Source organism: Oncorhynchus tshawytscha, linkage group LG16, assembly GCF_018296145.1.
Source record: "Oncorhynchus tshawytscha isolate Ot180627B linkage group LG16, Otsh_v2.0, whole genome shotgun sequence".
Taxonomy (NCBI): Eukaryota; Metazoa; Chordata; class Actinopteri; order Salmoniformes; family Salmonidae; genus Oncorhynchus; species Oncorhynchus tshawytscha.
In genome coordinates this window covers 74,050,070-74,071,409 of record NC_056444.1, presented here as the reverse complement: position 1 = coordinate 74,071,409, position 21,340 = coordinate 74,050,070, and the positions used below count along the sequence as shown (strand labels likewise).

The 21,340-nt window shown below is 42.9% G+C and overlaps 3 protein-coding genes across 13 annotated transcripts; 1 reads left to right on the top strand and 2 right to left on the bottom strand.

Annotated features, from left to right (window-relative positions):
* Window positions 1-253: 253 nt before the first annotated feature.
* LOC112216349 (chromobox protein homolog 5) lies at window positions 254-6,131 on the bottom strand. Of its 4 annotated transcripts, none has more exons than XM_024376281.2 (5): window positions 5,825-6,131; window positions 5,023-5,171; window positions 3,599-3,830; window positions 3,078-3,178; window positions 254-2,801 (listed from the first exon to the last, which is right to left on the bottom strand). In XM_024376281.2, exons 2-5 carry the CDS (start codon window positions 5,163-5,165, stop codon window positions 2,660-2,662), a joined length of 618 nt encoding a protein of 205 aa, XP_024232049.1. In that variant the 5' UTR covers window positions 5,166-5,171; window positions 5,825-6,131; the 3' UTR covers window positions 254-2,659. The 4 variants fall into 4 exon arrangements, with proteins under 4 accessions (XP_024232049.1, XP_024232050.1, XP_024232046.1 ...); XM_024376282.2 differs by having other exon boundaries at window positions 5,023-5,167; XM_024376278.2 differs by having other exon boundaries at window positions 5,023-5,224; window positions 5,825-6,129.
* Window positions 6,132-6,313: 182 nt separating this feature from the next.
* Window positions 6,314-11,202, top strand: LOC112216348 (heterogeneous nuclear ribonucleoprotein A1). 5 transcript variants are annotated; one of them, XR_002948307.2, is made up of 11 exons: window positions 6,314-6,464; window positions 7,000-7,116; window positions 7,270-7,627; window positions 7,718-7,813; window positions 7,905-7,964; window positions 8,086-8,175; window positions 8,382-8,582; window positions 8,958-9,164; window positions 9,335-9,422; window positions 10,923-10,990; window positions 11,095-11,202. XR_002948307.2 is itself a non-coding variant. In XM_024376277.2 (10 exons), exons 1-9 carry the CDS (start codon window positions 6,453-6,455, stop codon window positions 9,409-9,411), a joined length of 1,164 nt encoding a protein of 387 aa, XP_024232045.1. In that variant the 5' UTR covers window positions 6,314-6,452; the 3' UTR covers window positions 9,412-9,422; window positions 9,679-9,983. The 5 variants fall into 5 exon arrangements, 4 of the variants coding, with proteins under 4 accessions (XP_024232045.1, XP_024232043.1, XP_024232044.1 ...); XM_024376277.2 differs by lacking the exons at window positions 10,923-10,990; window positions 11,095-11,202 and adding an exon at window positions 9,679-9,983 and having other exon boundaries at window positions 7,718-7,801; window positions 8,382-8,540; XM_024376275.2 differs by lacking the exons at window positions 10,923-10,990; window positions 11,095-11,202 and adding an exon at window positions 9,679-9,983 and having other exon boundaries at window positions 7,718-7,801.
* Window positions 10,114-19,469, bottom strand: LOC112216347 (transcription factor NF-E2 45 kDa subunit). Of its 4 annotated transcripts, XM_024376270.2 has the most exons (5): window positions 19,213-19,469; window positions 18,663-18,700; window positions 17,000-17,078; window positions 16,613-16,750; window positions 10,114-14,287 (listed from the first exon to the last, which is right to left on the bottom strand). In XM_024376270.2, the coding sequence occupies exons 3-5, from the start codon at window positions 17,045-17,047 to the stop codon at window positions 12,977-12,979; spliced, it is 1,497 nt and encodes a 498-aa protein (XP_024232038.1). In that variant the 5' UTR covers window positions 17,048-17,078; window positions 18,663-18,700; window positions 19,213-19,469; the 3' UTR covers window positions 10,114-12,976. The 4 variants fall into 4 exon arrangements, with proteins under 4 accessions (XP_024232038.1, XP_024232037.1, XP_024232040.1 ...); XM_024376269.2 differs by lacking the exon at window positions 18,663-18,700; XM_024376272.2 differs by lacking the exons at window positions 18,663-18,700; window positions 19,213-19,469 and adding an exon at window positions 17,339-18,652.
* Window positions 19,470-21,340: the final 1,871 nt, after the last annotated feature.

Sequence of the window (21,340 nt, the reverse complement as noted above, 5' to 3'; positions counted from 1 at the left end):
CATGGTACTGTTCAATTCAAATTAGTTTTTGAAAAGTCAGACTACACATTCGTCAACCAACTATTCACAGCATCTCAATTATTGCATTCTTATAAATGAAGATCCAGTAAGTGCTCTCGAATGTGAGCTATGAGATTTATGGGCAAAACAGTACTGAGGCAATCCATAGTAACATGCCAAGTGGCTCCATCTGCTGGTATAATATGATTAGTGCAGTTACTCAGCTAGTAGAAACATCACCAGGCCTTTAAAATGTTGGAAACAGTTTACTACAATTTAATACAAGACAAAACAAATTTGCAGAGCATTAAAAATGGTAAAATACAAATGCTGCACATTTAAAAACATTATAAAAAAAATGTATGCCTTCAAATGAAATCTTTGAAAGTAAAGGAGTGGTGTGAGAAAATAAAAGTTGACAGGTTTTTATTCAGGACACACAAAAAAAATCTAATGACATGAAACATGTACAACCCTGTTACACATGTCCAGAATAGGGATGTTTCTCAACAGAAGGATGTCATTTACAAAAAAACAGTTGTTTCTATGACTACAGTGGCTAGACAACTCAGAATTCACAAACAATAAAGAATTCACTGCAAGAGAGGGGAACAAATCAAGTAAATCTAGAGAACAGCCGATGAACAGGACTCTGTCCATCAACTCAGCAATATATTGGCTACACCAAATGAACTGGGATATTTGCCTCTTACGGGACTACATGACCTTACAGTTTGTCACTACATATGTGGATGTTGATATGGGAAACAAGGTCTAAGGGGTCAAATCTTTCTACAACTCCTTTAAATCAACTTAATGATAGCAAGTGGGAAAAAAATACACTTAACATTTAATCCAAAGTACTGACATGATCTTAAAATGTTAGACTAAAGCAACAAGAATCCCATGAAATAACACTGTCTGCCTTGTTCCAGTCTCCCAAACAGCGCACTGACAAGAGCACTTTGGCTGAGACATTTAGCCACAGGGTGGCGTACCTTGATCAAATCAATGCTGGTTTTGTTTCGCATTACTGCAGAGCATGTGGATTGTCCAACCTCTCATCATAGGAATGGTTACAGTTCAGCATTACTGTGATAATGTTGTGTATATACTCAACAATCAAGTGGTCATTCACATTTGCAAACAACAATGGCTTGAAACACCGGGCACAACTTTTGAAGTGACCCTTCTGTTCCTCTGTAGCAGGCATAAAATAATGGCCTGAAACTAGAGCCCCGACATACTGGTCTTGACCAGAGGAAGAAACTGACAGGGGGAGGTTTTCTGCACGGTTCAACCAATCCAATAAATGTGGAGGTGGAGTTAAGATTGAGTGTCACCAGTCAGATCACAGGACCTTTCCATGAAAAATGATACAGCTGATTGTTAGGGCACTCAGCAGAGGCTAGTTCATCTAATATTTTCTTACTTGTGCTTGATGGGAGGACACTGATTAAAAGGTAATCAAAATAATCCAATTCCAAGTTAGGAATAAGCGGCTACTCTAAAATATATTCATGATCTCAGCAATGGAATCAAAGCTACACAGTTGACAGGGCAAAGCTACAGAAAAAACATTGGGACAAAAGGGCTAAAATATTAACATGACGATGATTAAAACAAAACGTACAATCCAGCCACACTACTAGCAAATTTGAGAGAAAAACCATGAAGGAGTTTTACGCAAAGGGGCCATATTTACCTTAGAACATCAAAGTTGAACTAAAACTACCGAAGAAAAAGTCTAGAAGATGTTTTTTGACCAAGGTGGCCCAATACGGGGAAATCAGATAATACAATTCTATTGTTTCTACTGCATAACTAACTAAGGTTTAAGACTTGCAAGGCTGTCGGCTTCCCAGTGTCAAACATGGCCGTTGCCCACATTCAACGTTTCCACAGATTGCCTGATCGAGGATCAGTTGCCCTGTTAGATCAATTAATATATGGACCAGATACTGGATCAGCAGTCAGACACTGAATACAGGTCCCTGGACCATGCTATGATAGACTGCCCATTTTAACGTCTCAGTGAAGACAACTACCTTCAAGTCACCTTAATATGGCTGCCTGTACCTAGACAGGGTACCACAGAATCTACGGTCTTCCTGACACAATTATATGCCATAAAAATTAAAATACTGCACAAAAAGCACAAAGTGAAAGAATAAAGCACGAGGTTGAAAAAAACAAAAAAACAAGCCCTTCCCAGTAGCGAGCGCAGCACAATCTTCCTGCATCCTTCTCAGTTTCTATGTAAAATGGCAAGGTTGAACTGTTAGTTATTCAGGGTTATTAGCCTGTACATTGGGGCATGGAGGGAGGTATCATGAGAAAGTGGGCAGTGTTCTCCATCGTTGGTTTGTGTGGTTTTTGTCATGTCATTACCAATGGGGTGGGGGTTGTCAGTCGGTACCAAATCCCTCCCCAACCCTCTATTTTGCCCTAACCCCTCAATGTTTGCAGATCAATACGGTGGAATATTTATCACCACTGATTATACCTACGCAGACTATTCATACAAGTTAACATCAAAGGGTTAAGGCCAAGGGGGAGGAATAGGGTGTGATTTGGTGCTGGCTATACGAGTCTCAGGATGTCCCTGCAGAGTCGGGGGCAAGAGGTCAGTGACCGTTCCCATGGCAAGACATCCCGCTCACATGCTTACAGCGCCCTTCTCTTTCTTGTCCCCATCTTCGTGCCAGGTGAGGCGCTCCTCATAGAAGGCTATGACGATCTGCGGGCACTTGTGATTGGCCTCCTTGGCTAGCACCAGATCTGCCTCGTCAGAGTCCTTCCTGTAGAGTAAGGAAATAATATAACATCCTTATTTACAAACCTACTGCCATGGTGATTTAAAGCCGAGATTTGGTAGTATACTGCTTAGTCGACAACTCAATTTGTCGCAAAACTCAATCGGGACAAAAAAGTTAGTAGACCTAAACTATTATCTTCAAGACAGTAGAGCAACCACTACAGTTAACCAGTTTGTCACCAGTTTGAAAACAAATTCTTATGTTGTTGTAATCTAACAAAAGACAACAAGGTCAACAATGTCTAAGTACAACACTCACCACTTCATGAGGAACATGAGATCTCCACAGGAGTCTGTGGCTCCAATAATCTTCTCCGGTACCAGACCCCTCTCAAAGCCTCTCGCAATCAGGACTTCATCCTGGAGAAAAGACGAGTAATACCTTTATGTTGTACAATACAAGTGTAACACAAAGCCTTTGTCATTCCAGTGAAAGTTGATCAAGAGGGTGTTGATTATCATTTCACTTTAAAATGAGCTCTTTGCAAATGAAAAGTTCACCAGGAAGATCAAGCCGCTGTTCTAGCCTACAATAACACTGCAGCACCACTGAAGAGGTTGTTAAGTGTCAGCTCACCTATCAGTAGGCTGCAAATGCTGAAAGTAAAAAATGGCAATGAAAGTCACCCCCTTTCAGTAATCGAGGATTGGTTTCGTAGACTTGCACATGGCAGTCAATTCACCTAGATCTTGTCTAGTGTAAACAACCTAGCCTGGTATATAAATCCATTTTGGGGTAAAAGGGTTTATCTACACCAATTAATGAGGTAGGTTACACACCTCTTTTTTCCGCTTGGGCTTGTTGCTGCTCCCCTCCTCATCGTCATCATCATCAGAGTTCCTCCTCTTGCTGCTGCCTTCCTTGCTACGGCCTGATGATCCCGCGCTGGACTTGGATCCTCCACTGCTGGGGGTTGCACCACTACTGCTAGGCTTCTTGTAGGTCTTCATGAACCCAGCAATGAGCTCAGGGCAGCCAAGATTCTTCTCTGGCTCCCATGTGTTGTGCTTTCTGCAATGAACCATGCATTGTAAAAGCAAGTTTGACATTTGACAGGAGGTATACACACTAGTGTCCCAACAGTTTAAACAATTCAGTGTGAACTAAAAAAAACTAAAGCATGTTGAAAAGAATGGCCCTATTTTTTAAATAAAGATCTGAGAACTAACAATTACCAAAATAAAGACAATCAGGGAGAATCTAAAAATTATGCATTCGGGAGTATTTTTGTCATGGCATAGGGTCACTCAGCATAAGCCATGGGAAAATGTATAGAATTGCAGTAAATAAAATAAAAATTAAACTACATCGTCTCTGCAGCCATAAGGAGGGCCTCAAATGTTAGGTCGGCAGCTGAGCTAATGGCCACGAAGCCCACTAACTAAGCCACATTATGGAAGGAAAAAATAAACTGCATTGGTCATTTTAGGAGTCTCCAAAGAATGGTTTTACCCTCCATGTGTAGGAGTCAGAGTTGAACATTAGACACAGTAGCTGACCAAACTCAACTGTGACGTGTCTGATTAACTCCACCAACGAGTTAAACAGACCAGGCGTTGAGGAACTCAGCTCAGAATAACTTAATTTGACCAAGGTCAATTGTTTAAGTATCATGAAACGTGTACCTTGTACCAATGTTTGTCTTCTGTAGTTGCATGCCTTTGTTTGCTGACGTCCACAATTTTCATGAAACGTTCATCAAATACAACCACTGTTTACTCATTGCTGTTGCTCTAGGATGGTAACGCTATGAAAATGTGCATGTGCCAATTGAATATCAACAAGGAAACGGTCAGTGTTTGTATTTGATTACATATTATTTTAAAAGTATGGTTTTCAGCTAACAAAGGCGCACAACTACAGAGAACAAACGTAGGTACATGGTAGGCATTTCAGAATTAAAAATTGTTGAAAGTATTGACCTTGGGTGAATCAATGTAGTCTGGGCTGAATTCCACAGAGCCTTGTCTCTGCTCAACTCTGTTGGTAGAGTTGATCAGAATTTTCCTTCAGTTTAGTCAGCAAAAGACGCAGGTAACATTTTAGACACTCGTTTTGAAACATACTGGAAGGCATGACATATTTTTGTTTTATTTGGATGGCTAAAGGTAGAAATGAGCTAGCTACTGCTACAGGAAGCATATTCATATTGAAAACATGTCAAAGTAACATTGCATCACAATCACATGAGGAACAGACTTACTCTGAATAACCTTTCCACTTCAGGAAGAATTCAACTCGGCCCTTCACCGTCCTCCTGTCCAGCACCTTCTCCACAATGAATTCTTCCTCTTCTGAAGATGAGCCTGAGGCACCATCATCATTTTCACGAGTCTTCTTTCCCATGGCTAGCTAGGTTACAGTACCTAGGGTGAGTTAAGTGGCACGTCTCAACTTTTGAGAACCTAGCAAACGTCGAAACAAGTTTACAAATGTGTGCAATAAAGTTACACACTGGTCTGCTGTCCATAGCTAGCTAACTACGCACACTATGAAGTCATCAAAATTATAAAGCCGATAAACTAGTTAACTTGTCGAGGGTCATCTAGGTTAAACCCTGGCTTAAATGAATTATTCCTCAACCATGTCCCGACAGCTGATTGTCCGTTTAAAAGGAAATCACTTGAATTATAAAGTACGCTAGGTTAACGTTTGCTCGGTCAACAAATACTGTTAAATTAGCCGGCATGCGTATATTTGACTTATTTGATAAAACACATAACAATTTCCTCTCAATATGGGTAAAATAAGTACTTAGTTAGCAAATTGCGGTTTTAATTCATTGCAGTTTGTTAGAAAACGATGCACAGGGACATTCAAATCTAAGGCGAAAGCGTGTAGCTACACAAACGTTAGCTAACATGTTTGTCCCAACCAGCTAGCTAACCGTTCACTACCAACGTAGCTAGATAATGTTAGCTAACTAAGCCATTTTGCAAACGTTATCCTCAAGACTTTCAGCTTTTTTTTAACTAGCTAAGAAATAGCTTCATGTTTTTACTCACTTTTGTAATTCGGATGAATTTATTGGAAACCCAAATTGCTTTCTTCCACCACACGGTTAGCTTCAGCAGTTGGCTGGATGCTTTTTCTGGGCTTTTTGTTCCCCCTCCCCACACGACTTGCTTGCGCGCCAAAAGCACAATAGCAGACCGTGCACGCCCACGAAAAGGACGGCGTCAAACTAAATAACTGTAATTTAATAAGTAAATGTTATGGCTAAAGATGTCCACTAAATAAATATGCAGACATTTCAGGATCATTTGGCAAGCTTGATCAAATACTATATTACGTTTATTTATACAGATTTGCCAGAACATCCAATTTAATTCCATTGAAGTGACGTATTTTGACGTACACATTAAAACAATATAAAACGTAAACTCACTCCCACCCCCGGCTGGTGTCGTTTTATTATTGGATATTGCTGATAACTGACTGTGAAGTACCCAATCGGAGTAGCAGCGGAAGAGGAACAATATAATTCAGCGGGAACAGCTAACCAATTGCTGAATCCAAGAGGCGTATCCGTCCCTATTTATTATACTATTTTCTTTCCAGGCACGGTCGTCTCTCTGTCGCAGAATTTCTGTCCTCGAATAAGGAACAAGGGATCGGAAACTACCAGCCACAATGTCGAAGGAGGTAAGTTTCTCTAGTTAATATATACCTGCAATTTTGTGATATATACGTTTAGTGTATTAATATATCGTGCACGTTGACCAATCTAGTCAAAATGGCTTTCCCTTCACGAGCGTCTATTGCAGCTATAATTGTGGGGATGCCGCCATCTTAGCTACAGGCCTCATGGCGTTGATCGTTCTTGCGTTTTTGTTTAGCCATTTGAAGCGGACGTTAAATGTATCCATTGTGTTTTACACTACACTTTTGCTATAATATTATTCGATCGTTTTTTCACATTTCCCGGTTTAAAAAAATCTTGTTTGGTGTACACTTGCCGAATGTACAATATGGAGTCGCAGTCGACCCCCACCACCCGTGGTCAAGGCCTTTCTTTTACTACACGGTGCTGACGGCATCATATGTTGTTGTTCGATCTCCACAACTTGTTTCGGGTAACTTCAGGAATATGTCAAAATGATTGGCCTAGTTCGCTACAATGTAGCGCTCGCTCTCATTTGCTTCTTTCGCTCTAAATGCGTTCTCCCTTTATGTCCAGGCCCCACGTGAACCCGAACAGCTCCGCAAGCTGTTCATCGGAGGTCTGAGCTTCGAAACCACGGATGAGAGTTTGCGAGCACACTTCGAACAATGGGGATCTCTTACAGATTGTGTGGTGAGTGTTTGTGTACACATTTGAAACCTTTATACCTAGTTGGCTGCAGTATTACGGAATGGGTTTCCGTTGTCAGTCAGGGTTTGATTGGTTAACTTACATTGAACATCGGTGTAAGTTAAATATTTTTGCATTACCCTCTATTACCAACAGGTAATGAGAGATCCAGCCAACAAGCGCTCCAGGGGGTTTGGATTTGTCACCTATGCTGGTGTGAATGAGGTTGACGCTGCCATGGAAGCACGTCCCCACAAGGTTGATGGTAGGCTCGTAGAGCCGAAGAGGGCGGTGTCCAGAGAGGACTCCAGCCGACCAGGTGCTCATGTCACAGTGAAAAAAATATTTGTTGGGGGTATCAAGGAAGACACAGAAGACTCACACCTGCGAGACTACTTTGAGCAATTTGGCAAGATTGAAGTAATTGACATTATGACTGACCGCAACAGTGGCAAGAAGAGGGGCTTTGCCTTTGTCACGTTTGATGACCATGATGCAGTTGACAGGATTGTTAGTAAGTAGTGGTCTGAATGTCTTTCTTTATCATTAAAATCACTGGCCTTTTGTGTTTTGCTGTAATTGTAAGTCTATCTTCTATCCCCAGTTCAGAAGTACCACACACTGAACGGTCACAATTGCGAAGTGAGGAAAGCCTTGTCCAGACAGGAGATGCAGACTACAGGAATGGGTATGAGGGGTGGTAAGTCCATGACTTCTTCATGGCAAGTGGTTTAATCTTTAATTATTTCTGAGGTTGGTCTGGTACTAATGGTTTATAATTTTCTTCCCAGGCCGTGGTGGTGGTGGTGGTGGCGGCGGTGGCAACTATGGCAGAGGTGGGGGATACGGAGGTAATGACTTTGGCTGTGATGGATACTTCAGTGGCCGGGGTATGTGGTGGTCCTGAACCACTCAATATCTCTGCTTGAACCTGTGTACTTAACCACTTGTGATTGTTTCAATATACTTTAGGTGATGCTGACTCGTCTGTTTCAGGAGGCAGAGGGGGTGGATATGGAGGTGGAGATGGTGGTTACAACAATGGTTATGGGGGAGGAGATGGTAAGATTTGATTTCTCTGTAGGACAAATGACAGCAGGAAGAGCTATAACATGAGACTCACAGCAACAGACTGGTCCATTTACATTTTAGTCATTTAGCAGATGTCCCCCCCTCAGTGAAATCAAACCCACAGGGTTCCATGTATATCTACAGTCTGTATGCTTGTTGCTGGGAGTGTATTTAGACTAGAACCTTACTTTCTATAGGTGGCTATGGAGGAGGACCCGGTGGTTATGGTGGTGGTAACCGTGGCTACGGTGGAGGACAAGGAGGTTATGGCGGAGGACAGGGTGGGGGCTACGGTGGCGGAAATGGTTATAACGACTACAACAATGGCAATGGCAACGGCGGGAACTTTGGCGGCGGTAAGTCCATGGCTTCACCACAAGAGGCAGCACCAGTTGCTGGTAAGTGGATGGCTTCATAGGCTGTGATCAAATTCTCACACTACATTCTGTTTGGTTAAAGTATTGATCTACCTATACTTCCCTTCTAAGTGGCATGTAGTAAGAATAAAATGTTACCATATTAAACCTGAGATTTCGCATACAAAACCTTAGAGGCGTAGGCAGGTAGCCTAGCGGTTAAGAGCGTTGGGCCAGAAACCGAAATGGCCTACTAAATAAGAAGTAGTATGAGAACTCGGTCATAGCTGACTTGATGAAAGTGATGCATGAAATACTCTATCCGAGCTGTACACAAATGATTGGGAATGTCCTTGAGCCTGTGTAAAATGGCCAGACTAATCTTCACTAATTAATGTGACTTTACATTGTGTGCAGGTAACTTCGGTGGTGGTGGTGGTGGCGGTGGCAATGGTGGCGGAAATGGCTACAATGACTTTGGCAGCTACAACAACCAGGCTTCCAACTACGGCCCGATGAAGGGTAACAACTTTGGCGGCGGCAGCGGTGGTGGTGGTGGTGGCAGCGGCGGTGGTGGCAGTGGCGGGGGTAGCGGCGGTGGCAGGAACAGTGGCCCATATGGTGGTAGGTGGCACACGTCAGGCTATCAACTGCTCAGCCAGTGCTAAGCAAGTATGTCACTAACGGTTAGTTTGTCAAAGCATTTGACTGTAAATTAACACCTTAATTTGTACTTTGAGTTTCTGGAGGCTCTTTCTGATTCTACCGTTGACCTTTTGTATGTTTCTTTTCAGGTGGTTATGGAGGTAGCTCAGGTGGGGGTGGCGGAGGTGGCGGATATGGTGGGGGCTCCGGTGGACGACGGTTCTAAATGTTCAGAAGGTATGTTTTTAAATGTGACTGTTTGAAACATAATGTGTGTAGATGAGATTTACACATATTCTAGAATTTTGTTAAATATGTAGTGTTCTGAAACTAGGGGATCCATTATTTTACACTTTGATACATAGAGTCCTTGTGTTTTTAGCTCTTGAGCCAAGTGTTAAGAATGCTGGCTCTGGATCTCATGTAGTAGGTTCTGGTCATTCCATCAGTCAGTACACAGTTTAACTTGATGTTGTTCCATATTGTTCAACAGGACTCAGTACTTAGGAGAGGAGAGCGAGACAAGTGACAGGGCAGCTGCAGGTTTACAACCTAGATCTGCTCAGCCAAACAGATGTGGCAGGTTACATCTGCTACAAGAAGAGATGTGTACAATAGAGAAATCATGGAGGGGCTTCATTTGTTTTTCTGTGTTGTCAAACAGGATTATTTGATGTTTCTGGAAAGCAAGCATTCCAATGAGGTTTTATGTAGTTTTTCTTTGAGTCGTTTTTATTTTTGTGTAACTGCAACCAATCAAGTTGAAATAAACCACCTTTCAGTTTTTTTTAAACTGTCGTTCAGTCTTGTTAGTGTCTTTTAGGGGAATGAGGGGGAGGGTGTTTTCTGGTTTGGGTGTTTAATGCATTAGAACAAATACAGGTCCACACGACTGATGGATTAGGTCAATGACTCTTGAAGAAAAGTACCACTTGTCAATGGAGACTTGCCTAGCCCCATGTTTTATTTCTTGCGTGGGATGTCCTTAGTCTCTTTCAATGCACATGCTACAGAATGTGCTGGATACATGTTATTTTCTACATCACTCAAAGGAAGGTTTGACAAAGTGATACCATAGCTTTGAAGTCATTGCTGAACACGGTCCCAATGGATTAAGTTATGGTAGTATAATACTCAGTCAACAGTTCATGATCTCTTTGAGAACTGCACCGGAGATTTGAGTTGGCTGGCTAGATCACTCGCCTGTCATACAGCACACCTGCCAGCAAAGGCTAGCTTACATGATGCAGTCTTGAGGCTAGCCAGCCATGGAAGCCAGCTGAGCTGAGGGCGAGTCATAGTAAACAGCCCATCGCCTGACAGGAGCAGTGTGAAGCAGGGGAGAGTGAGTAGCAAGAAGGCATGAGACTAGCAGGCAGCCGCTACCAAATGGCTTAAATGCTGTCTGTGGGTAAGGAGACTTTTCCAACTACTGTTAGTTTAAATAACATGTTCTGTAGTTAATACGCGCAAACTCTTGTAGTTAATGTAGACATGAATAGTATAGCATTCATGACCATGTACAGTTTATTTGGATGTGCAGAGATGTTAGTACAATTCACCGGCCCCTGTTCATCTGGTAATACAAGGGGCATTGACCTTTGGCACTAATCGTAAAGATATGCTACAATCCTTGTAATGCATGCTTATGTTGGCAGTCAAACTATGAAATGGTAACAGACTAATACCTTTCAATGTTGTATCGTCTCAGTCTCCTTTTCTTCTGATATTTCCTAGGAAACTAACTGCTCTGAAGGACTGCTACTGAAAGCATGATGGCGTTGCACACCGTAACATTGCACAAGGTAAGTGACTGTTTAGTAACGGTTGGAAATATTCACAATTTTTATTGTGGGAGAATATCTGAAGCCTCATCTCTAAGGCTGTTGTGATTTGTCTTCTGTTTTAGGGTGCCTGGAGAAATGCAATGGTTGTTTTTGTTACTGCTGTGCAGGATTTAACTTGTTTTTTTACCCACATCTGTTTATCAATAAAATATTTTTACATAAATATCTTCTATTTTGGTCTGTCATTTGTATTTACTATGCTTAAACGGCTGCGTAGATGGTAAACAATTTTCATCCTCTAATACAATTCATGCAGGGATGTAATATAATTTCCCCAAATGTATGTCTTGATTGACTGACAAGGCAATTTCAGGAAGTTTGCACACCACTTGAGTTTTTCGACTTTGTGTTACAGCCTGAACTTTCATGGCATGAATTGCAGCTTTGTCACTGTCCTACCCCATGTCAGTGGAATTATTTTTTGAAATGTGTAAAGATGTCAACCACTAATGTGGAGTGACTATTTTGCAGAGTAAATTTGCTTAGGTAGTTGCATGGACTCTGTGCAGTAAGTATGATTTGAATGGCTACCTCATCTCTGTACCCCACACATACAATTATCTTTGAGGTTGAGCAGTGCATTTCTAACATCAAGACCAGGGAGTTATTGAATGTCACTTTGCACATGGTGACATTACTAATTACACTACAAAGATAGGTGTCCTTCGAAATGCTGTTGCTGGAGATGGTGGCCAATGGTGACTTTAAAACCGTTTAATGACTGATTGGAGGACACTGAGGCTGGATCAACATTGATACTCCACAATGCTAACCTAAATGAGTGTGAAAAGGAAGCCTGTACAGAACAAATATTCCAACCATGCATCCGGTTGGCAAGATATTACTATGCCCTGAATAGTGTTATGCTTGGAGCAAATTTGACACATTAAGCACGGTTGTGGCTGCATCATGTTATGGGTGTTCGTATCCGCAAGGACAACTTTTTTTTTTACTTAAATGGATTTGAACACAGGCAAAAGCCCAAAGGAAATCTGGTTCAGTCTGCTTTCCATCAGACCCTAAGAGGCAAAATCACCTTTCAGCAGGACAATAACCTGAAACACAGCCAAATATACACGAGTTGCTTACCAAGGCTACATTGAATGTGGGTGGCCTAGTTTTGACTTAGATCAACTTTTGATTTGGGTGTGAATGCTTGTAAAATTTCATTTTTCAATAAATATGGATTACGTCAAGGGGTATAAATATTTTCGTAAGGCACTGGTCTTACAACTTTGAATAAAATGTATCCAGAACAAGCATAGCCATATGACTTGTAACTATTGACTCGCTTGTACATGAGCACAGTATCTAAAAAAATAAACTTTTAGCTGCCATACACAACATTAACATGTTGGTTTCATGAGCTGAAATAAGATGCACAAATGTTCTCATTTTGTGCACATATGTTTATATCCCTGTTAGTGAGCATTACTCTGTGCCAAGATAATCCTTCCAATTCAGGTGTGGCATATCAAGAAGCTGATTAAACCGCTCAGTACGCCCAACCTGCCTCGCAACCGCAGACACCGTGTGTGTGTGGGCGAGTGGTTTGCCGATGTCAACAGAGTGCACCATAGTGGGGTTATGGTATGGGCAGGCATAAGCTATGGACAATGAACACCATTGCATTTGGCAATGGCAGTTTGAATGCACAGTGATAATGTGGTGAGATCCTGAGGCCCATCAAAAAAAATGTTTATAAAGGTATGTGACCTACAGATGCATATCTCTATTCCCAGTTGTGAAATCCATAGATTAGGGCCTAATTGATCTATTTTAATTAACTTATATGAACTGTAACTTAGTGGAACTTTTTGAAATTGTTGCGTTTTATAATTTTGTTCAGTATACTTAATGTACTGTACCTGTATCAACATTTCATAATGGTATATAAACAGTGAGGCAGTATACAATAGCTGTCCAATAGATTTCATCTTTACATTATTCTCCATCCAACACATCAGTACGTGGCACCAGGTATACGTTCCCATCAGGGGTCTGCTGTAGAGAGTTGTCCTCTATAGAGTAGGGATGTCCATCCTCATCCCGGAGCTGAGAGAACACCTCCGCATACAAGTCTGTGAGGCGGTGTTTAACAATAGCCAGGTTGTGTTGGAACTCCATTCTCTCTCTGGCCAGGTGATCCCTCTGAGCCTGCAGTTGACCCAGCTCTCCCTCCAGGTAAACTATATTCTCCAGCTTCCTCTTCCTGCAGTTCTGAGCCGCCACCTTGTTCTTCCCCCTCCGGCGGATGTCTCTGACGAGGGCGAGCTGGGAGTCCGTGAGCGTGTACTTGGTCAGGAGTTCGTTGAAGTCGTCCACAGGTAGGTTGATGATCTTCCCCAGAGGGAAAGGGATCTTGAGGGCGTGAGCTCTGCGTTCGTCCCGACTCAGAGGGACAGGAGGAGGGTTGCCTCTGGGTTTTACATAAAACGCCTGAGAAGAGCTCCCTATGCTGACAGAGCTGTTAAGGTGCAAGTCATTCAATGCACCCGGTAAACCCTGTTGATGTTTCATTGACATGGGAGGCAGGAAGTGAGGCTGTGGTTGCATTTGGGATGGTTGTGTTACAGGGAAGTAAGAGGGGTGCGGCCCTGAGTAGGGGTAGGACTGGGTAGGATGCTGCTGATAATCCAAGGAGTAAAGGAGGCTAGCTCTCCTACCTTGCTCACCCATACTCTCCATCCCCCTGTGACTATAGTTCAGACCAACCTCTGTGCTTGAACAAGCAGGTACGCCGGTCATGACATCATCCGGTGAGGCCAGCGGTGGGCTAGACCCCAGCGATAGGCCAGAGTCAGACTCCAGATCATCCACAGTGCATGGTTGGTGTTTGCCCTGCCTGTGATCAGTCCCTAGCATGTGTCGACTCGAACCTTGAGAGAGGCCAGCATTGTCTTTTCCAGCAGACCCCTCACCACTGACACTCATCAGACTCATTTGTTCTAGAAAATTCATCTGCGGTGGTGGCAGAGGGTTCAGAACTCTGGGATTCAGCTGGGCTCCAGAATGAGTTCCAGATTGTCTGTACAGTGCCTCAGTTAATTCACTGGTAGCCTGATGCTGGCAGGCTGGCATTACATCAGAGTAGATTCCCTCATATGCAACATCACGGTTTGTCTCACCACAACAGGGGAGAGACTGTGTATGAGAGTGAGACTGAGCTATGCTATAACTTCCCAGAGATCTAGGTGGCTCTGTGGGATGGTACTGAATACTTTCATATGGGCCATCATGGGGGACCTCAAACTCCTAAAATGAAAAACAAAGTAAGAATCATTAGTTGATGCTTTCTCTTTTCATTAGTTTATCATTACTATGTTACTTTATGTATAAAACAAAATAATTATACATGTTTATCCCTGAGGTTTAAATTGCTATGTGTATTTGTGAACATGCAAAATATAATTTCATAGGAGAATGAATAAATCATCTACGGGAATGAGTGTAAGAAATGAAACTCTAAAGCAGTGTGTGTGTGGGGGGGCAGGCTGGCTATCTTACCTATAAGTCACCTGCTGCCCATAGCACACAGTTCACCCCCACCTTGGTATGCACCCATAGCACACAGTTCACCCCCACCTTGGTATGCACCCATAGCACACAGTTCACCCCCACCTTGGTATGCACCCATAGCACACAGTTCACCCCCACCTTGGTATGCACCCATAGCACACAGGTCACCCCCACCTTGGTATGCACACAGTTCACCCCCACCTTGGTATACACCCATAGCACACAGTTCACCCCCACCTTGGTATGCACCCATAGCACACAGTTCACCCCCACCTTGGTATACACCCATAGCACACAGGTCACCCCCACCTTGGTATACACCCATAGCACACAGGTCACCCCCACCTTGGTATACACCCATAGCACACAGGTCACCCCCACCTTGGTATACACCCATAACACACAGGTCACCCCAACTTGGTATACACCCATAGCACACAGGTCACCCCCACCTTGGTATACACCCATAGCACACAGGTCACCCCCACCTTGGTATACACCCATAGCACACAGGTCACCCCCACCTTGGTGGCACACAGGTCACCCCCACCTTGGTATACACCCATAGCACACAGGTCACCCCCACCTTGGTATACACCCATAGCACACAGGTCACCCCCACCTTGGTATACACCCATAGCACACAGGTCACCCCCCTTGGTATACACCCATAGCACACAGGTCACCCCCACCTTGGTATACACCCATAGCACACAGGTCACCCCCACCTTGGTATACACCCATAGCACACAGGTCACCCCCACCTTGGTATACACCCATAGCACACAGGTCACCCCCACCTTGGTATACACCCATAGCACACAGGTCACCCCCACCTTGGTATTAGCACACAGGTCACACCCATAGCACACAGGTCACCCCCACCTTGGTATACACCCATAGCACACAGGTCACCCCCACCTTGGTATACACCCATAGCACACAGGTCACCCCCACCTTGGTATACACCCATAGCACACAGGTCACCCCCACCTTGGTATACACCCATAGCACACAGGTCACCCCCACCTTGGTATACACCCATAGCACACAGGTCACCCCCACCTTGGTAGCACACAGGTCACCCCCACCTTGGTATACACCCATAGCACACAGGTCACCCCCACCTTGGTATACACCCATAGCACACAGGTCACCCCCACCTTGGTATACACCCATAGCACACAGGTCACCCCCACCTTGGTATACACCCATAGCACACAGGTCACCCCCACCTTGGTATACACCCATAGCACACAGGTCACCCCCACCTTGGTATACACCCATAGCACACAGGTCACCCCCACCTTGGTATACACCCATAGCACACAGGTCACCCCCACCTTGGTATACACCCATAGCACACAGGTCACCCCCACCTTGGTATACACCCATAGCACACAGGTCACCCCCACCTTGGTATACACCCATAGCACACAGGTCACCCCCACCTTGGTATACACCCATAGCACACAGGTCACCCCCACCTTGGTATACACCCATAGCACACAGGTCACCCCCACCTTGGTATACACCCATAGCTCATGCTGCCCATGCAAGTCTCTCTTAGGTGTGTTATCAAGTTTCATGTGGAAACAGGTGGTCATTGTGCTGTGCAAGGGGCTGCTTGCGATGTACAGTGCTGTGCTTGCCACCACTCCCTGGCTCTTCATCTTGCCATAACCCAATTGGCCCATTGTCGAGTGTGTGTTACTTTTTAAGTGGGAATACACAGCCTTTCCTTAGATTAAATGTGTCTACATAAACTTGACACTACTGTGGTTGGTTTGCAAGATTGTGTCATTTTCTCTTTTCTCTCTGTCTGTTTGTGGTTGCCTAATTCACTGCCATGGGACTGTTTTGCTAAGAGAGGCCAACAGTATGAAATTGCATCTCACACAGTAAGGATATCATTAAAAACAATAGCTATAGTTTTCCATATCGCTATGGCTACATGTCCAGCTGATGATGGCAGAAGAGAGAGGCTTTCAATCAAACGCAAATCACATTTCAGCTATATGGTTACATAATTATCAGGCTATTGAATACTCATCCTCCTACCTGAAGATCTGTGATGGCCATCAGTTCCTGCCAGGCCAGGTCCATCTCTGGGTCGTGGGGGGCTCCACGTGACCGGGCTCCAGGGGCATGGGTGGGCATCGACACCCCCCCACACAGCCTGCCCGGATTTGCCAAGCCCTGGAGAATGAATGGGTAAATGCTGTAAATCTTAGATATCTTTGAGTTATGGCATTTTTATGCTTTATTTTACAACCCTATTTTGACAATATTTATACTTACAACATGAAAAATGTAATGATTACTTCTTTAAATAGTTGAACACAAAACGAAACCCTTTTTCACAGGAAAGAATCCGATGCCCAGCAAATACACAACCACCACACAACGTTGTCTCAACGGTCTATTTCATTACATGATGTCACCCACCTCACTTTGTCTCCTCAGTGGGAGTATATAGTTGGCTGCTGCACACATTCAGGACAGGCTGTGGTTGCAGGGAACCCTCCTGGAACAGACCGACAGAAACAACGATTATTATCAGCTTTTTTCATTTTTATTTAACCATCAGAATACACTGATTACATGCTGAACTCGTCTCTATTGATTCAATACATAGATGCTAACACACAAAGGAAAAACACTAGAAGTCTCACCTCATCTAAGAAAAACACTACATGTTACAATCCTTGAAGATAACCTGGTGTATTCATCACCTCCGTAAACTGAACACACACCTCATTTCATACTGAAAAAAGATGCACATACCATAAAGGTAGACCCACTAGAGATGGCTACATGTACTAGATGTGTGTTTGGGTGATGTTCTGTGTTGAACTGTTTGGGACATGCGACGACCAGGCACACAGAGTTCCGTTGGGCTGGATCCCTCCTATCAGCTGAGCTGTGGTGCTACTATGTCAGTCACTGATAAGACAATCTGCTGGGAGACAGCACAGCGCTCCCTCTGCAGCAGTAAACAGGGGCTGGGGCCTATGCAGTCAGGCCTATGCTTCTTAGTGTAAATTGAAAGTCAGGGAGGGCTTGGTAACCTTAATAAATTGTTTAACCTTTAAAAATGGTTTAACCTTTAAAATGCTTTATAAGACGTAATGTATTTTATCCCTCTGTAGACGCTCTGGATCAGTAATGATGATAGTGGACATACATCTGGGACATTCCCATTAATAAGTGCTCATTTGAGAGTAGCAGACAGTACATTGTCCTGGTTTTTATAGTCATTGTACCACACATGAATTTCATATTTAGTTTTATGTATTGTTTTTGGCACTATAGATACTAAGATACTTTGGATGATGAGAGGCAACAGGCAAAAACTAAGTTATGCATCTTCCAGCATTTACTGGCATTCCTCACTGGCTTTGTTTGGAACTCATCGTCATTCAAGCAACTTATTTATACTCAGGAACAGAGCAGGAATCCTCTGCAACAGCACAATGATGACCATTCCATCTTCCATTACCACAATTGTTTATTTACTTTATTTTTTTATATTTTTTTTATTCTCATCTCCCCGGCAACACAAAATATTTTCAAGCAATCTGTATATTCCAAGATTTCCTTATTTAAATATCTTAGTGATAAAGTATGTCATTTACAACATAGGATACATTGCTGCTTCAGAGGAGAAAACTTGATTCATTACTTTGGCTCACACATTCGCATGTCACTCTCACACAGCTAGGAAGTGATGGCTCTCACCTGAACACTATTGCAAAAATGTGACATTATCCCAGTAAATACCGTCACCTAATTCATCAAACCACTACATGGTCATCCATCTTTGTATTTGTACTCTGTGATCTGTAGCTACAGGTTCCCATGCATAGCATAAACAACGTAGATGGGCTTGTAACTCATATCCTGCCATAATCACTGTTATGTTTGTGGTGAAGGCTGTTTCCTCTAGTACTGAGGGGGCAGATAAAGTCGCCTGGCCTGGCTATCAACCAGGTCTTACAGATCTTACATCAGGTGTTGCATTAACGCAAAAAACAGCTCAGAGTGAGAAGGTGGTGGGCTATACATGAATATCACAATCCTACTACTCAGCATACATTTTTTTACTCACGATACTAGGCGCAAGGGCAGCAATGCTAACCCAGAGTACTGTGGACAAGAGAAAAGGATGCATTGTGTAGTTCTGAAGAGTAATATCTTAGAAATGGTCAGTAGGTAACCATGACACTAATTCCTGAAGAGGACAAATAAGACATGAATAGTAACAGTGAATAGGTCATTTACTAACTGGAGATAAATTAATGGCTAAATAAGCTATCTGGCCTAAATACTTTCTACTCAATATATAGGCTACTAGGATGACAGTTTGATTATAAATATATGCTTCTTCTTCATATTGGGCATTTGCATAATGTTTTAAATATATGCTTGTGACTATTTTTTTAAATTTAGTGGCAATTGATTGTCAGTTGTATGTTGTCAAGGGGATTATGTTTGTTGAATAACCAGCTATCAATTGCTTCTAATATTTTTGAGAACCTGTTTTGCACAGTGATGACAAGGTAATAATGAATGTATGAAAAAGGAAAAACAGGGTAAATTTAAAACATGAAAGAAGTAGCATTATCTGGCAATGAAAAAAAGCTGGAGAAAGAACATACCTGAGCAACATGTCTCTGAGTCTTCAACACGTGTTCGGGAGACAAAACTCTTCAGAATGACACAGTAGAAACATAATAATCCAGGTAGAGATGAATAAAATGACTTTATATTCACTTTTGTGAGGACGAAGGTGAACGTGTCCACTTTTAACCGACCATTATAGGGAGTGCATGTGCTTTCACTCTTTCTATCTATCTATCTCTCTCTCTCTCTCTCTCTCTCTCACTCTCTCTCACTTTCTCTCTTTCTGTGTTTCTCTCTCTGCCAATCTCTAGCTCTCTGCTCTGCTACATTGACAGTCCCCAGCAGAAAAGGGGTGTCTCTGCCTCCGATGTAAGCAACTTTCCTGTAAAGCAACCACACCACAGTTTTTAGCTTCTATCATTAATAAAACACTTGCACTCTGACAACAACAAAAAATCCCTTTTCCCCACAATAGAAAACCACAGACCAAGGACACGGCATACCCCCAAACAACCCCTTGTTACCTTTTAAAACAAAGACAAATTAGTCTTAGCTAGGATGAATAGATGTTTAATCTACATGTTGCCTACATTCTCAGACTAATGAACCATTATTACTCGTAGACATGATACAACATGATGCACAAATCCTTATACAAATCTAGCTGATCGTGAGTCAGCGAGTCCGCTTCGTATGAAAGGCCTATAAGAAAGATTCCCTCAGAAGTCCTCTGAAAGGAGAGGTTTGTGGAGTGTGATCTGGAGCACCTGGAGTTAAACCTCCCTGGTATTGATTGCTGTTAGAGAGGGCCCTGTGCAAGTGGGGGACGGGGTGAGTTGCAGACAGGCTGGATTGAGACTTAGTTTAGTAGGGATGGAATGTACACCTCCACCAGGTAAGAAAGGCTACATTGTTCTTATATCTGGCAGAGCAACCACTGAGGGAGAGAGAGGAGCAGGGGGAGAATGGAGAGGAGCGTGACTTACAAAACTCTCCCCAACACTGCCCCAATCTAACACACTCTGTATTTATAAAGACAAGCCTAGCCTGTCTAATGAGTAACACTAGCATGGTGGACATTTTACTAGACTTATCTATACACAGACAGGAATTGGTAATTGGTAATAAGCCAATTTAACTCTTCTCGATTATTTGATGAGCTTGGTGGAGTAGTTTTACTTCTGTGCAGTAATGTACATATAGCGGTCGTCCAAAGTGCTGGTGTGGTATTCTCATGTTCCAAATCTGGATGCATAGTAACGACATGCAACATTAATGTTTTTCCAAAAAACAACATGAAAGGGGAATTCTACAAAATCGATTTATAAAGGTGGGGTTCATATTTCCAAAACGTTGAATAAAGAAACAAGAAACCAGTCATATTTGTAAATCACAAGGAACATACACTGAGAGTACAAAATATTAAGAACACCTAGCTATGATTCCTTATTGATGTCACTTCTTAAATCGACTTCAATTAGTGTGTAGATGAAGGGGAGGAGACAAGTTAAAGAAGGATGTTTAAGGCTTGAGACAATTGAGACATGGATTGTGCATGTGTGCCATTCATAGGGTGAATGGGCAAGAGAAAAGATTGAAGTGCCTTTGAACGAGGGTATGGTAGTAGGTGCCAGGCGCACCAGTTTGAATTTGTTAAGAACTGCAACCCTGCTGGGTTTTTCACACTCAACAGTTTTCCATGTGTATCAAGAATGGTCCACCACCCAAAGGACATCCAGCAACATTAACACAACTGTGGGAAGCATTGATGTCAACATGGGCCTTGTGGAATGCTTTCGACGCCTTGTAGAGTCCATGCCCCAACGAAGTGAGACTGTTCTGAGGGCAACTCAAAATTATGAAGGTGTTCCTAATGTTTTGTACACTCAGTGTACTTCTAATAGTACAAATAAAATAACATGGCAGAAGTTTAAAAAAGTCATATTATCAAGTCAGATCCCAGCTCCAAGCCACAGATTATGATGATGTTTTTGTGTCATTGTTCTAAAAAAATGTAACAAGTAGGTGGCTGACAGAGTCAAGAGAGGTGGGTGTCTACCAGGAATCAGAGAGAGAAGGGACTTCCCAACTTCTCAGCTTCCTAGCACCCAGCCCCCTACTCACCCACCTCCTAAGGATGCCAAAGACTAGGCTGTTATTACC

Excerpts from the sequence above, each read along its gene's own strand:
- LOC112216349 (XM_024376281.2), bottom strand. The coding sequence starts at position 5,165 with ATGGGAAAGAAGACTCGTGAAAATGATGATGGTGCCTCAGGCTCATCT. Across the intron at positions 3,831-5,022 it reads AAGTGGAAAGGTTATTCAGA|AAAGCACAACACATGGGAGC; the intron begins GTAAGTCTGTTC and ends GGTTCATTGCAG. Across the intron at positions 3,179-3,598 it reads AGCCCAAGCGGAAAAAAGAG|GATGAAGTCCTGATTGCGAG; the intron begins GTGTGTAACCTA and ends TCTTTTCTCCAG.
- LOC112216347 (XM_024376270.2), bottom strand. The coding sequence starts at position 17,047 with ATGTGTGCAGCAGCCAACTATATACTCCCACTGAGGAGACAAAGTGAG. Across the intron at positions 16,751-16,999 it reads CACTGAGGAGACAAAGTGAG|GGCTTGGCAAATCCGGGCAG; the intron begins GTGGGTGACATC and ends TTCATTCTCCAG. Across the intron at positions 14,288-16,612 it reads TGGCCATCACAGATCTTCAG|GAGTTTGAGGTCCCCCATGA; the intron begins GTAGGAGGATGA and ends TTTTCATTTTAG.
- LOC112216348 (XM_024376273.2), top strand. Across the intron at positions 7,117-7,269 it reads GATCTCTTACAGATTGTGTG|GTAATGAGAGATCCAGCCAA; the intron begins GTGAGTGTTTGT and ends TATTACCAACAG. Across the intron at positions 9,165-9,334 it reads GAACAGTGGCCCATATGGTG|GTGGTTATGGAGGTAGCTCA; the intron begins GTAGGTGGCACA and ends GTTTCTTTTCAG.